Source organism: Peromyscus maniculatus, chromosome 2, assembly GCF_049852395.1.
Source record: "Peromyscus maniculatus bairdii isolate BWxNUB_F1_BW_parent chromosome 2, HU_Pman_BW_mat_3.1, whole genome shotgun sequence".
Classification (NCBI taxonomy): domain Eukaryota; kingdom Metazoa; phylum Chordata; class Mammalia; order Rodentia; family Cricetidae; genus Peromyscus; species Peromyscus maniculatus.
This window is the reverse complement of record NC_134853.1, coordinates 97,361,276-97,375,972: the sequence shown is the minus strand read 5'-3', so window position 1 is coordinate 97,375,972 and position 14,697 is coordinate 97,361,276. Positions and strand designations below refer to the sequence as shown.

General features: G+C 35.6%; 1 protein-coding gene across 15 annotated transcripts in view; it reads left to right on the top strand.

The window, feature by feature from the left end:
* Ptprd (protein tyrosine phosphatase receptor type D) overlaps nt 1-14,697 on the top strand; it is a 2,233,434-nt gene that overhangs the window by 2,093,478 nt on the left and 125,259 nt on the right. For all 15 annotated transcript variants that reach the window (XM_015999923.3, XM_076564405.1, XM_076564406.1 and 12 more), the window contains 3 exons: nt 956-1,046; nt 6,540-6,749; nt 13,658-13,818. In XM_015999923.3, coding sequence (XP_015855409.1) covers nt 956-1,046; nt 6,540-6,749; nt 13,658-13,818 — 462 coding nt within the window. The remainder of the gene's footprint in view (nt 1-955; nt 1,047-6,539; nt 6,750-13,657; nt 13,819-14,697) is intronic.

The window sequence follows — 14,697 nt, the reverse complement described above, 5'->3', positions numbered from 1 at the left end:
TTATTTCTTTTATCTGTGACTTGATCTTACAGCTATATAGCTCCTACCCAGTCTTTTCTGGATTGTGCTATAGGAAGGCAAAACTAGATTATGCAATACCTAAAACTGTAGTGCAGTTGCTATATTGTTAGTTATTATCTTTAATGTCTTCATACCAAACATTGATATGAGCAGAGTTCTTATACATGCAAAGCAAGAGAAGGGTATGTACTATGAAGTTACAAAGCACCTTCATTACTAATATATACCTTGACTTGAACATGTAACTTTATGCAGTACTCATATTTTAATGGACCATCCTCACTCAGTGTATGGAACATTTGCACTTCTTTCTGTAGATGTTATTAGACTAAATCTTATTTTGAAGGACTTTAGGTAGAAATAGTCCAAAAATTCTCATACTACTTAAAGTTTTACAGTTTAATGAATTTTTAATGCACTTTTGTCTTTATATAATTATAAGATTATGAGTGACTTTAAAATACTTTTATCTTTATTTAAGTATAATAAAAGTATTTTGTATATGTACAAAATAATAGATGCCTATAATAGACAATAGCCATTTTTATTATACATCTCCCACTTAAAAGACTTTTTATTAGTTAATATTGAAAATATTTGGCACAGCAACTTGAAGTGGTAGATTTTGGTATAGCTTGGGTGTGTCCAGATGCAGGACCCTAGCAAATATGTCTGCTATGTTTGAGATGTTTAATAAAGAGCATCCAACCACATGAAATTATCATATGAGGTCATCAAGGTCATACATTGACAACTACTATGTTTTTTCTTAAATAAATAAACAACTAGTTTGTTTTCCCTTATTATAAAAAAATAGATGAGCCACCCCACATCCATAATTTGTCTTGTCTTAATATTTGGTCTGTAGATTTAAGATTGTAACCATCTTCTCTCTTCTTTGAATTAATCTTACCACCTTGTCATTTCCAAATAGGGGTTACTACATTATAATTGTGCCTTTGAAGAAGTCTCGTGGGAAATTCATCAAGCCATGGGAGAGCCCTGATGAAATGGAGTTGGATGAGGTAACTGTGTCTATGTTGTCTGTGTCCTTCCTTAGTTGTTCTGTGTAGGCCTCTCAGCATCTTGTTCAGGTGTCAGCTATGGTACATCTGGCAAATTGAATAAACCAATGAAGTAGGCCTGCTATACCCTAGAAATTCTAACAAAAATTCTTTTGTTTTTAATTAAGAGATTATAACCTATTTTATCTTTATTTTCCTTATTCTTTTACTACCTACCCATTGTAACCATGATGGGTTTGGAAGTATGGAAGGTAATATCATTTCTATTAATAAAGTTCCAGAAGCCTTAATTAGTTTGGCAATTTCCAAGGCTGTTATAAATGCTTAATACTTTATAGCACATTGCATTTAACCTGCCACACGGTCTTCAGCATACTTTCACAGAATTTGACTGATTCCCAGACATTTATTTGCCTTATTCTCTCCTTTGTAGATTATTAGAATCAAAAGTGCACTTCAGTTTAGGGAAAAAAAAGCAAAATTCTGAGCAAAGAAGGAATGTGGTACCAAAGGCAGCAAACACTAAGGGTTTAGTATCAGCTTCCAAAATCTTATAATTAAATGGTTTCAATTCTACTTCCTGAAATACAAGCACTTTTAAAATCAGTCAGGTGTTATATGTGCGTGTGTGTGTTTTCCTGCATGTATGTCTGTGTGCTGTATGTGGACATGGTACCTGTGGAGATCAGAAAAGGGTGTTGGATCCCTTCCAACTGGTCTTACAGATGACAGTGAGCTCCATGTGGTTTTGGGAATAAGGTCTGGGTCCTCTGTAAGAGCAACATGTTAGTGCTCTTAACTGCTGAGCCATTTCTCCAGCCTCGTGTACTTTTCAAAAGTAGTTATTACATACTTCTTTGCAGTGAGAAAACTGATCCCAAGTATTTGCCAAGATCTCAGACATGACCAGAGCCTGCTATAAGAGCTAGGAGTCACATTTAAATACTACAGAGACTTAAAAAAAAAACCAGAATTCTGTAAGTGTATGAGCCCCGCCCAGAAATATGAAGTCTTAATTTATGTGGTTCATTTACAACATGGGCTATATCTCAAAATAATCCTATTATTTTTATATATTCTATCTGCCTCAGATTAATACAAATAGAGCAAGGACAATGATTAATTCCCTAACTACACTGCTAGGAATTGTTGGTGGTTTTGAAATGTGTCTGCACAAAGATGACTGTGATCTGACAAAAAGAAAAGGGATTTGGGGTGGGGCTTGCCTCCTCTGGAAGATGTGCATCATCTCAACAAGTACGACTCTTCATCACCTACCAGTTTTATGAGTTAAATTTGTTCAGGTTCAGAAGGATAGACAAGTTCAAGGTCAGGTCTCTGAGGGTGTCACTGTCTAGTGGTCAGGCAATGTGGCTGCATTGCCAAATGACACATTTGAGTAATGTGGTCACATAACTTATTTGTCAGTTTATCTTCTGTCAGTTATGATATTAGAGAAACAGAATCCTTTCTCAAAGCAGTTAAAACTAAGTCAAGCTATACTGTTTAACTAGTTCTTAGCTGAATTATAGGATTGTCCTTATCACATTTTTTTGTTGAAATTGGATTTTTTTAATGCAAAGATAAGTTGTAGAATCTATAAATGTTTCTACCTATTCAAAATGAATTTTAAAAGCACTGGAATCCAAGGCAAAAGGACATCAAATGCTTTCAGTAATAAGCTTTTCTTAGAAGTGAAGCCATTTGATAGGAAGGAATAGAAAGCGATTCTCCTTTACAGCCAGGTTTTAACCTCTAGAATGCACAGAAATGCTAATGGATTAAAATATAGGGCTATGTGACATTGAACTTTCTTGCAATTAAATTCCACAGGTCTGTGCTGCTGATTCCCATAACAAAGGGTCATTTTAATCATCCTTTGAGTTGTGGTGCATTAATCTGTATAATAGCTTGATAAAGAACATTTTATTAATTCAAAACTTTTGGGTCAGGATGGGTTGTTTCCCACTTTTCTTACTGATATAATTGAGACCACATTGCAGAATTAATGGTGGAAGAAATAAGATATGCATTGACTGGAAAATGAAAATTATTTCTGATAAAGAACTGAAGCCCTTGATATAACTTCTGGAATTATGTCCAATATATTTTGTAACTGTTGTGGAGGTGAACAAGTGAAAGTAGGCTATGGCCTCACTTTCTGCCTACTCATCCTGTGTCTGAACCCTCCAGATAGGACTTGTTTTTCACCTAGTGTGTATGACAGAGCCTTTTAGTAATTTTAGCTTGAACTTTAATTTGAAATTGGTGTTGCTAGGTTTGACAAAGCCAAGTTCTTCTCTTACATTTGACCGAGTACTTTTTCAGTAAGGCCTATAATTCTCATTATTGGAAATACATCAAGTAGTACAATGGCCTAAGGGGATTTCCCCATGTATGCCTCACTTCTAGACCCATACAAGACTAAAAAAAGTTTCTTAAGCAAATTACTCTCAGAATTTTATTTTGAGCTCATTTATTTTTTTTGTCTGGGTTATTATCTGAATGATAAATTCATAGACTGGAATTCCTGTTCTCAAGGTCAAACTGAGCAGAACAGGCACTGATAGTTGCAATGAATTTTGGGCAGAATGACTCCCAAATGTGAGTTGTATTTATCTGAGGGCAAGTGATGTAATGTGCCAAAGCTTTTCATTGCACTGTACTTCAAAGCTTTGTCATAAAGTAATGAGGTCATTTGTGGCTATAATTCCAGCATCTTGGCTAACTTTGGTGTTATTTAAACTCACTTGGGCCATTTAAAGTATAGCCCTGGAGGCATCCTAAAGGGCAGTCTTTAAAGCAGGGTCCTATTCCAGATTAAACTTTAGTGAATGGCTGCACTAGACCTAAAGAACACCAAAATGTTCTAATATTTAATCCTGAGGTGCTTGTTTTATGTTTCCTAAATAAACAATAGCAAATGGTAGTAATCATGGGGAAGATGTTGATAAATTATGACAGCTGCCTATATCTGAAATGTGAATAGAAGCAAGGTAGGATTTAATCAGTGAAGCAGAAGCAAGGATACAGTCACATAAACAACTGATGATAAATGTTTTTGATTGACCAACTTCAAAAGACTGCTTGGCACATCTGTAGTGTACTCCCCCCAAGGGTTATATAGACTATCATTTACTGCACATTGGCAATAGTTACCTTTCAAGTATAATATTACATTAAATATTTGGTGTCAGAATTTTACAATTTTCATGTTTATAAAAAGCTCCAGGAAATAGAAATATCATATTCATCTATGTTAATGAAAGCAGATACAAAAAAATTACGTACATGCTAAGGAAACATGATTCAAGTGATCAGGGCTTACACATGGCATTAGATCTCTTGATTTTTGTGCAAATATAAAAACTAGGTGGAAAAGCCTCTCATATGTCTCTCTCCTATGGATGTTTTAATTTTTTGTCACCCATAACGTCTATTCATACACTGAATGTTTCTATCATGCTCAAATTTGCTCATTTAGAATTAGAGATATTTGTGATCTGTTTTACATGGCTATTGTGGGGAGTGAATGAACTGATGTTCATTTAGGCTTCCTAAAAGAGTGTCTGGTACCAAGTAAGTATTAACTAATGGCCATATTCATCATTATATGTAAACCTATGTTTAGCAACAGGATTGTAAGGTAAATTTCTGTTCTTTTATTCCCAGAAGTTGGAGCACAGTTGAGTGGCCCACCTGGATGAATACAGAGATACATGAATATATAGAATTTAGAACAAGATTTACAAAACAGCTCATGTGTAATCCCCTGTGCCCCTATAAGTACCTTATATCTCATATAATTTTAGTTGTAGCAATAAGCTCAGATTTCACAGACATTTTTAGAGCATGATAAATTAAATATTATTGATACATGTCATAGGAACAAATTATTACTTAGCCAGAGGGCTGTCTTCCACATTATTAGATTTTGAGTCAGCTGGGTACATTTGCGGCTCTCAGTGTAAAACAGACTATATTGCCTGTGGTTGCTGACAGAAGCATTTGAGCTTAGACAAGGCCAGTAACTATTTCCTCTCAGTTCTGCCTTGATTATGACAGCATTTCTTTCTTTAGTTTTTAAAAATTTTAACTTATGTGTATGAGTGTCTTCCCTTCATGTATGAATATTCACCATATACATGCTGGTACCCACAGAAGTCAAAAAGAGGGTGTTACATCATGTGGAACTCAAGTTATAAATGGTTGTGAGCCACCATTTGCGATCTGGGAATCAAACTTAAGTTGCCTGAGAGAGTAGCTAGGGCCCTTATCTGCTGAACCATCTATCTTTCCATCTCCTGACAGCATTTCTTTGGGCAAAGTCTACTTCACCAGTTTGGTTTTACTATTTTCTTTCCAGCATAAAAAACAAGCATAATAGTTGTGCTGCCAAATCTGCCTAACTCCTTTAACTTTGTTTACCAAGGTAAAGGTTGTGTTTGCCCTCAGGTACACAAAGTTTTTCCAGTTTATACTCAGACTTACCCGCTTTCTCCACAGACATTAAAACAAAATAAATATTCTTTCTAAAAATCCACTAAAAATTGATCACTTACCTCCAAAGGCATTAAAGACTACCAAAGGCTTCTTCCCACTTAGACTCTATAAAATAACGTGCGACAGGAGAAGACCGAGATAAGGTTACATTGTTTTGAAATCAATTCTCACATCATTAATGAGGTTTTCTCCTGAGGAAAGTCAATGAAAAGCAATAAATAATTCAAACATTAATTTCAGGTTTTCTTATAAATGCAAGAATGTGTATGTGTGTCTATCTATGATTGCTTTCCTTCATTATCTTGAAACTTATACTTACCCACCCTACTGACCATGTCACCTCTCTAAATACTTACTCTTCAGACCTTTATTCTAGGCAAAGTTGGCTCAGTGGGAAAAAGTCAAGAGTATCTTCCAAACTGGTTAGTGAAAGAGGTAATCTGAGCCAGACATGGAAGTGAGTAACAATGACTTATTCGAATAAGTAAATCAAAGTTATTCATTAGATTCCAAGTCTGCTGACTCTAGAGAATTGTCATCATATAAATGATTCCATTAGCAAAACGGTGGCATCTTCTATGCAAACATAATATTTTAGCATTTAGGTGGCTTTGACTGGTTACTGATTGTTTCATGTATCTCCCATGAGACCAGGCTTTTGTGCATCAAGCTGTGCTTCTTCCTTAAACAGGTTATGATGTAGTGTTGGCCTTTTAAAGAATTTCGTTAGTGCAGGAAATTATATGAGCTTCCAGTGAAGGTCTAATATGCTGTGTTTAAAGTCTGGCCCTTGCAAATCAGTTTGGCATCTTAACTAACAGGAAGCTAGTGTTTGAAAATCACAGCTGAGAGTCAGTTGTGCTGACCTGCTGCAGGAAAGGTGAACAAACTGTATCAGGTTCTTCCCAGTCCTGGATTAATTTCTTCTCTAAGACATCAATAAGTTGGTTGTTTATGTTTCTTTTTTCTGTTTGTCACTTTTTCCTTAAGCTGCTTAAGGAGATATCTAGGAAACGCAGAAGCATCCGTTATGGGAGAGAAGTTGAATTAAAGCCATATATTGCTGCTCACTTTGATGTCCTTCCCACTGAGTTCACCCTGGGGGATGACAAACATTATGGTGGATTTACTAACAAGCAACTCCAAAGTGGACAAGAATATGTTTTCTTTGTGTTAGCAGTGATGGACCATGCAGAATCTGTAAGTTAATTATAATGGCTTCTGTTTCCTACACATGTTCATTTTCACCACTGTGTATGTTTATTTGGGGATGTGCCTGCGTGTACATGAAATAATTCTCACAAGCTGTCATTAATGGAAATGTAACATTGCGCTACCTGTCCATCCAGCATTGGTGAGCATTCTGCATGATACTACCTTACCAACAAGATGTCATCTCAGATGATAGGAATTTCAAGTGTGAAGTACCAAATTGATAGAGCATAGTCTATAACACACATTGTAGCATTCCCTCCATTTTCACCAAGATCTCTCTCTTTATTTTGATGGAAATGATTTGCTTTAAGAAAAAAAATACTGTTCTCATGTGGCATGATTGAGGAGATGTTAGCCTGTGGAATTTGGAAGGAAACAAAAGACCCTGTCATTCAAACAGCATGTTAGAAAATATGGACAAGGGCAGTTATTTAATTTATTCTCTTGTAACTGTGAGTACACAGTGCTTCTATCCAGATTCACCAGACAGTTTTTCTAGGAAGAGGTGAATACAACCAGCTTCTTCAATTATAGAAATGTATGAGTGACTTTATCATTGAAAAGCCAAGAAAGTTACAGAATAATTCAATGAGTGAGAATTCCTAAGGTACTCTAAATAATGAGTTGTCTTGTTTTATGTAATTCATCTTGCTCCTATGTCATTTTATGCTTCAGCTGCTTTGAATGCTTTAAAAAATGAAAAGAAAAATGGGGAAAAACAGTAGACTGGAAGGAAGGTAGATGTTGAAAGTGGCAGTTCACATCAACATTTACTACATATCTTCCTAACTGTGTCCTAATCAAGGCTTAAATCTGGTATGTGTGGCAACTGAGTTGAGTTGGTCTCTTTACTTAAGAAGCTCACAGTTTATGAAAGGTATGTGTATCATGTGTACTCTTAGACAACAGGTACTCTCTTTAATGACTAGAGGAGTTCTCCCATGGAAAATCAGAGACCAAAGGTAGCCTCATTTACCTTTATGGGTAAATGCCATTTGAAGGCTTTCCTAGCATTTCAATACATCAAGATGCTCTCTGTATCTAGTTGAAGGTTTTAAAGTAAAATATTAGGGGAATGGGATGTTAGAAATCATTTTTTTCTTTTAAATATAAAGTAGACAGATACAAAGAAATTTCATCATGTAGTTCTAGGAATGTTTCAGAAGGTGTACTTAAATGCTTAGGTAAATTACAGAAATCAGCATAGAAATCTCATTCAGTCATGCAGACTGATGATAGTGCCTTTGTTGGGAACTATGGGTTCTGAAGTCTCCCAAGTATTCCTTCTCATATCTAGATGTCTCCTCATTGGTGTCTCATTATTTCTAGAGAATTTCTAGAATCACACTATCTCATTAATTCTAGAATTAATAAAATTTTTCAAATTTGTTTTCTTAATTGCCCCTTTTCTCCAATGTTTTTCTCTTGTTGATGATTTCATAAATGCATATGATGCATTTTAATTAATCTGTATTCCCTCACCTGTAATTTCTTCCCTATTCCTCCATTACTTTTCAGTCCCAACTTCATGTGTTCTGGTTTTGTTTTGCTTTAGGTATTTTGAGTTTTGTTCCTTCAGCTAAGTCCACATGGAGCTAGCTATATGTGCATGAGTGTAGGATCATCTACCGGAGCATGGATAGCTCTCATGTTCTGCTTTCCTGAAGAACTCTCCCTCCTCTAATTGATGTCTATTACCAATAATACCTCATTTATGGTTGGGACATTTTACCCATCCAAAACTACCATATTGGGGTTTTTGTTTGATTTGATATTGCAGGTCTTGCACTGCTGAGTTCTTGTGTCTGGAAAAGGCTCTTTCCTTATAGTCGCCTACTGCCTTTGACTCTTTCTTTCCTTGTAGTTGTCTACTGCCTCTGACTCTTCCCTTCTTCTCTTCTACTGCCTCTGACTCTTTCAGTCTTTATATTCTGTCTTTCATGACCATCTCTGAGCCTTGAGAGGAGGGCATATAATTGATATAGATGTCCCATGTAGGGCTGGTCACTGTCACTCTATAGTTTTTTTTGTTCTCTGCATGCTGAGAAGTTATGGGTCTCTATGTCAATCACCTCCTACTAGAAAAAGAAGTTTCTCTGATGAGGCTTGAGAGATGCACTAATATATGAATAAAATGATGAGTCATTAGGAGTCAATTTAATACTGTGTTCATTTAGTAGAGCTGTAGTAGTAAGTTCACCCCTAGGGCCTAAAGCCCCTCTAGTCACAAGTTCTTGGCCCCAACTATGTCCTATTATATTTCTTGACATTCCTCTCAAGATAAACAATGGTTTACCTACATGTCATATGTAGTAACACCATCATTCACTACATAGTCAACAGTTGTACCCAGTTTTCAGTGATATGTTACTTTTGGAAGCCTCAGTTCTCTAAGACAGATTAGTAATAATAACTATAATCATTTCAATTGTTACTTGGCAATTGGCAGTAACATAAACCACTTCTCTACCCTTTTTACCTCCCCCAACATACAGCTTTTTTCTAATGTGTTGCCTACTATTTAGAGTACCACAAACTGGTTTTGAATGATATAATGTTTAAATCTCTTATTATTTCTTCCCACTCATCAAATTCTACTTTCCACGAGGCTGGTATCATTTTATGCCTGTCTGTTCATTTCCTTTTTCATGACTTAAGTTAGAAATTCATGTCCTCTGGGGAGCCCTGTCTATAAATTTCCATTTTGATTGAGCATTTCGATTGTTATCTCAATGCCATTTGGTAAAGAATTTCAAATCAGCTGGTTCGTTCACATCTATCAAGTTGAGATTAGCCTACAAAACTGAAGGGATCCTACCAAAACAAACATATGAAAAATTATATTTCCTTGATATATAAACTCAATTCTAAGTTCTTGATGTAAATTGTATCTATCAATGCATGCTCCAAGACTTCCTATCCTTCACCCCCCCCAGCTTTCAAGTTGTATTTCAGAAATTTCAAAAAAATACTGAGTTTTCATCTATTTGATACATAGACAATCTTGAATGTCTTTTTAACCTCTGTCCTAGGAAGTAAAGAAAATAGAAAACAATAGTAAAATTCAAGTATACAATGTAGCATGTTCTCTGCTTGTCTGTTGAGCTTGTACTAAATTCAGACAATGTGCTTCAAGATAAGTCTGTGAAAAATGGAGATTAAAAACTTAACTATACTTGCTGGTCTTGAACAAGTATATCCACTTGTGTCTTGGCATTGTCAGCCACTTGAAAGAATGACTTTTTTGATTGTTTGTTGTACTTTATTCAGTAAAAATCTGCTGAGAACATTCTAAATACAATGTACTATGCTAGCCATTTTAAACAAAATAAACATAAACAGCATATACATCGCAAACCTTCTAGGAATTTAGTTTCATCAGAGAAAATGAAGAATTCATACACATCTTCGAAAACAGAAATTAATGCATGCCATCAAACATGAAATAAATGACTAATTGTCAGGCTTGTATCCAGTGGTTTTGTTTTTTTTGTTTTTGTTTTTTGTTTGTTTGTTTGGTTTTTTTTAGGACTGAATCCCACCAGTAAACAAGGCGGTGTTTAAGTGGGTCCTTGGAAAGTAGTTGGATTTTTGGAGCTAAATGTTATAGAGTTTGTGAATACGTTAATTAGTAAGGATAGAACATTCAGGAAGCAGCAACAAAAGCTCACTGTGATAGAATGTGTTAAATGTGGTAAGAAGGTTTAGAACAAAAGTACCAAGGCTCCTGATAACCATGGTGAGATACCCATGTTTCATAGAGGAATTTCATAAGAGAAAGCCTCTCAAAGGTATTACAGTTGCAAGTTAGGATGATAACTCCAGTACCAGTTGTAATTAATAAAATGCAGAAGCTCTGGGTGTCTACAGGAGCACATTAATGAGGTTTTAATGAACAAATGGTATCTATAAGACCAGCAGTTTAACATTGGGATACTCATAAGTCAAACCTTTCACAGTGAAAGCATAAAGAAGTAGGGATCAAGACAAAGATGCATCTGGGCATAAGGGGAGTTCGTTATTTGAACCTGAATGTTCAGGCAATTGAAAGTGAATAGTTAAAACTGGTAGGAAGGAGTTAGTGAAATGCAGAATTAGGAAAGTCAGGATGGGAGTTATTAAGTCTTGCTCAACAGGGGCAAGTCTTCAAAGATACTTAAAACCTAGGCACTGAAGAAAGACAATTAGATTTAGTAAATGATATTATAGTACTAAAGGTCACAGTTCACTAAAAACAGATGAGTAAATGGAAGGAGACACCTGCAGCCACTGGGTATGAACTGACATGTGGAGTAGAGTAAACAAAGAACTTAAAAGTGATGGGAGTCAAGAAAATGCTTTATTTGTGTGTGTGTGTGTGTGTGTGTGTGTGTGTGTGTGTGTGTGTGTGTGTGTGTGTGTTTTGTTGTTGCTGCTTTAGTTTTGGTTTTGTTTTGGTTTTGTTTTTTTGTTGTTGTTGTTTGTTTTTTCCAGATATGGTTTCTCTCTTTAACAGCCTTTGCTGTCCTGGAACTCTCTTTGTAGACCAAGGTGGCCTTGAACTCACAGAGATTCACTTGCCTCTGCCTCCCAAGTGGATTAAAAGAATGTGCCACCACACCTTGCAAAAATGCTTCATTTTAAATGGGACAAAATAGAATGAAATAAGGTATTCCAGAAACAAGCCCATTCCTAATTGAGTAACTGCGTTTTGAAGAAATGTGATCAATTTTCTTTTGGAAACAAACATACGAACTTCTAATTGGTAGCTGTCATAAATTAATTAGAATCTACTAAATCCCTCAAGTTCTAATAATTCTGCTTCACAAAGCTTTACCATCTATTCCATACATCTTGGTTTTTAATTGGCATTCCCTTTTGTAACTGTATAGACTTAACTGGCCTAGAAATGTAGTCCTGAGACATGCTGGTGTGCTCTAACATTGCATTAAATAATGGTTTGTTTTCCCATGGAAATGTTTGCCAGTGCTGATCTCTGTAACTTCATGACATGGATTGTCTCATGACCAAGATCTTGGAACAACAGTGTTTCTGATTTCAGAGTGTTGCTGCTTGCTCATTGGATTGTTTGCTTAGATTTTTAACAGTCCAAATCCCCCAAATTTGTAAAATACCCTAAAAACAATCAAAACCTTTTGGATTTCAGAATATTTGGAATCACTGTTTTTGATTGGGAATACTCAATTTTATCATCTTTATTTTCACAAAGCAATTAATATATTACTATAATGCAAATGCTCATTGAAAGTTGTTTAACTCTTTTTTAATTATATTTGTTCATTTTTGACATTAATATAATTACATTATTTTCCTTCTTCCTTTCAACCCTCCATTACTCCCCTTGCTGTCAAAAAAAATTCATGACCTATTTTTCTTTAATTAGTGTGTGTGTGTGTGTGTGTGTATGTGTGTGTGTGTGTGTGTGTGTATGTGTGCGTATATTCCTAAATATATAAGTACAACCTGCTCAGTCAATATAATGTTGCTTGTATGTATGTATATGTTGTCAGGGAAGACCATTTGGTATTGAATGACTATTTTGTATGGAGTAAGCAATTGGTGAGCTCTTCCCTAGGGAAGACTATTTCTCATCTCTCAACATTCCTTAGTTGCCTTTAATTTGTTGTGTAGAGTAGAAGCCTTATGAGATTTCCCCCTTCTAAATTAGCATGCCTGATGTTACCCTTTTTATTGATAGAATTTCACGAGTGTAGTGTCCCTGGCATTTCTGGGATACACAATCTCACAGTAAGCTTCCTGTTCCTCTGGCTCTTACATTCTTATCATTCTGCTCCCTCTTCTACCATGATCCCTGTACTTTAGGTGATGCCATGGTTGTAGATGTATCATTGAAACTGATCTCTACAACTCTGTGTTTTTCTCAGTTATGGTTTCCTGCAATGATCTTTCTCTTCTTGTTGTAAAGAGAAGTTTCCTTTGATGAGGGATGAGAACTACACTGATCTGTAGATGTTAGGATACATATTTAGAGTGTAGTTAGGGATTATGCTGATTTCATAAAGTGACTGTTATAGATTCTCCTTCAAGATCTATGACTTCACTAGCTGTAGGTGGTTAGCTAGGCTTCCAGTACCAGGCATGGTTTCTTTCTTGATGAGTGGCCTTAAGTCCAATGAGAGTGTTGTTAGTGACCACCAAAGCCTCTGTGCCATGATCATACTCTTAGAGTTATCATGCCATGTTAGTTGTTCCTATGGTTCATAGGCATCACAGCTGGGTAGGACTATTGGTTGTTTTCCTCCTTCAGAAGCTTGTATGGCTCCTTCTAGTACCATGAATACTTCATGGAAGAGGCTTTCATGTCAGATCCAGCTCAGGTCCTCTGAGTCTTATGTCTGAAGTGCATAGTGTCTTCAGCAATGGGAACTTACCTTTGACTTCTAGCAGGCAGCTAAAGGAAACAGTGATAGCCTGTTAGGGGAATCTTTTGGGTAACCTTGACCAACAACTCAAAAGAAGCCTTCTCATGCCTGTTGTTGGTGGGGGGGTGGTTATTAGATAGACTATGACTCTTGAAGGGAACATTGTCAGCCCAGATTTGAGACCTGCTTGTTGGTATTTTACACTTATGAAATTGTATGTGTAAATTCTATGGTAAAAGTACCTTTGAAGTCATTTACACAATTTTAAATAATTTTGTTATATTTCTCTCATTTTCAGCATTGTAAAATGTCCTTCTTCCTCTCATACTTCCTTCATATTATGCTTCCTTTTTTAAAACACACCCCTTCTCTTCTCTGTATTTGTTTAATATGAATTTATCAACCTGTCATCAAATACATTGTCATAAGTTTTTCCTCTCATCTTAGTGCTAAAAATACCCTTTAGGAAGACATGATTTTCTAAATGAAATGGACTCTGTTTATCCTTAGAAAATGTATGCAACCAGCCCATACTCTGACCCCGTCGTGTCAATGGATCTGGATCCACAACCAATCACAGATGAAGAAGAAGGCTTGATATGGGTCGTAGGTCCTGTCCTTGCTGTGGTCTTTATCATCTGTATTGTGATTGCTATTCTTCTGTATAAAAGGTAAGTCTGCTCTATATTTTAATTCTGACTTTGAGGAATTCCTTAATTTAGAAGAATAAATTAATTTTCCATGATTGTGTGGTAGATTTTATTTATGTATTTGAAGACAGCCCAGTAACTAATATTGGAAAACATGTTTTTGTCATGCCTAGAACAAACTGGGATGACTGAGCTTGTGGTGTGTTCTTTTATTGTACAGAATGTACTCTTTCAGCCTCCATATTCTATGATGCATTTTGATGGCCAGTTCAATGATAGCAAGATATTGGTACATCCCAAACAGCTCTTAATTTGGTTTTTAGATGATTATTTTTGAAACACGCTTTTAAACATTTCTATTCATTTCATAAATCTAATGTGCTTAAGTGCTAAAATGTTTCCCTACTAGCTGTTTGTGTTGGTTTAGTAAATATAACTAAATGATTTTTAAAAAAGAAATAAAGAATGAATTCCCTCTCAGTTTTTGTGCATCTTTTCCCAAATAGTCACTATTAAATTTGCATCAGTGTTCAAGAAGGGGTGTGATCAGAAAGTACTGTCTTCTAGTTAAAACAAATTCTAACCACAGTCCTTATATGTCTCAATATTGACCTGATTAGTATTTTGTCATTTCTACCATTATTCCTTTGTTCTTATGTTCATAGAATAGGCTTGTTTCTTTTCTTCATGACCTCTGATCTTCTGTAGAGAACTGTCTTTTATTAGGGTCTATTCTATTTATTCCAACACAGAGAGAAAGTTGAAATGATAAAAGATGATGCAAAGTTCATAATCATCACTCATTAAGTTGCCTATTTTATCTTGGAGTTAGAAAGAAGGAGATAAATATCCTTAGTTATCCCTTCAATCCCTATCTATCCCTTCAGGTCACTACCAACA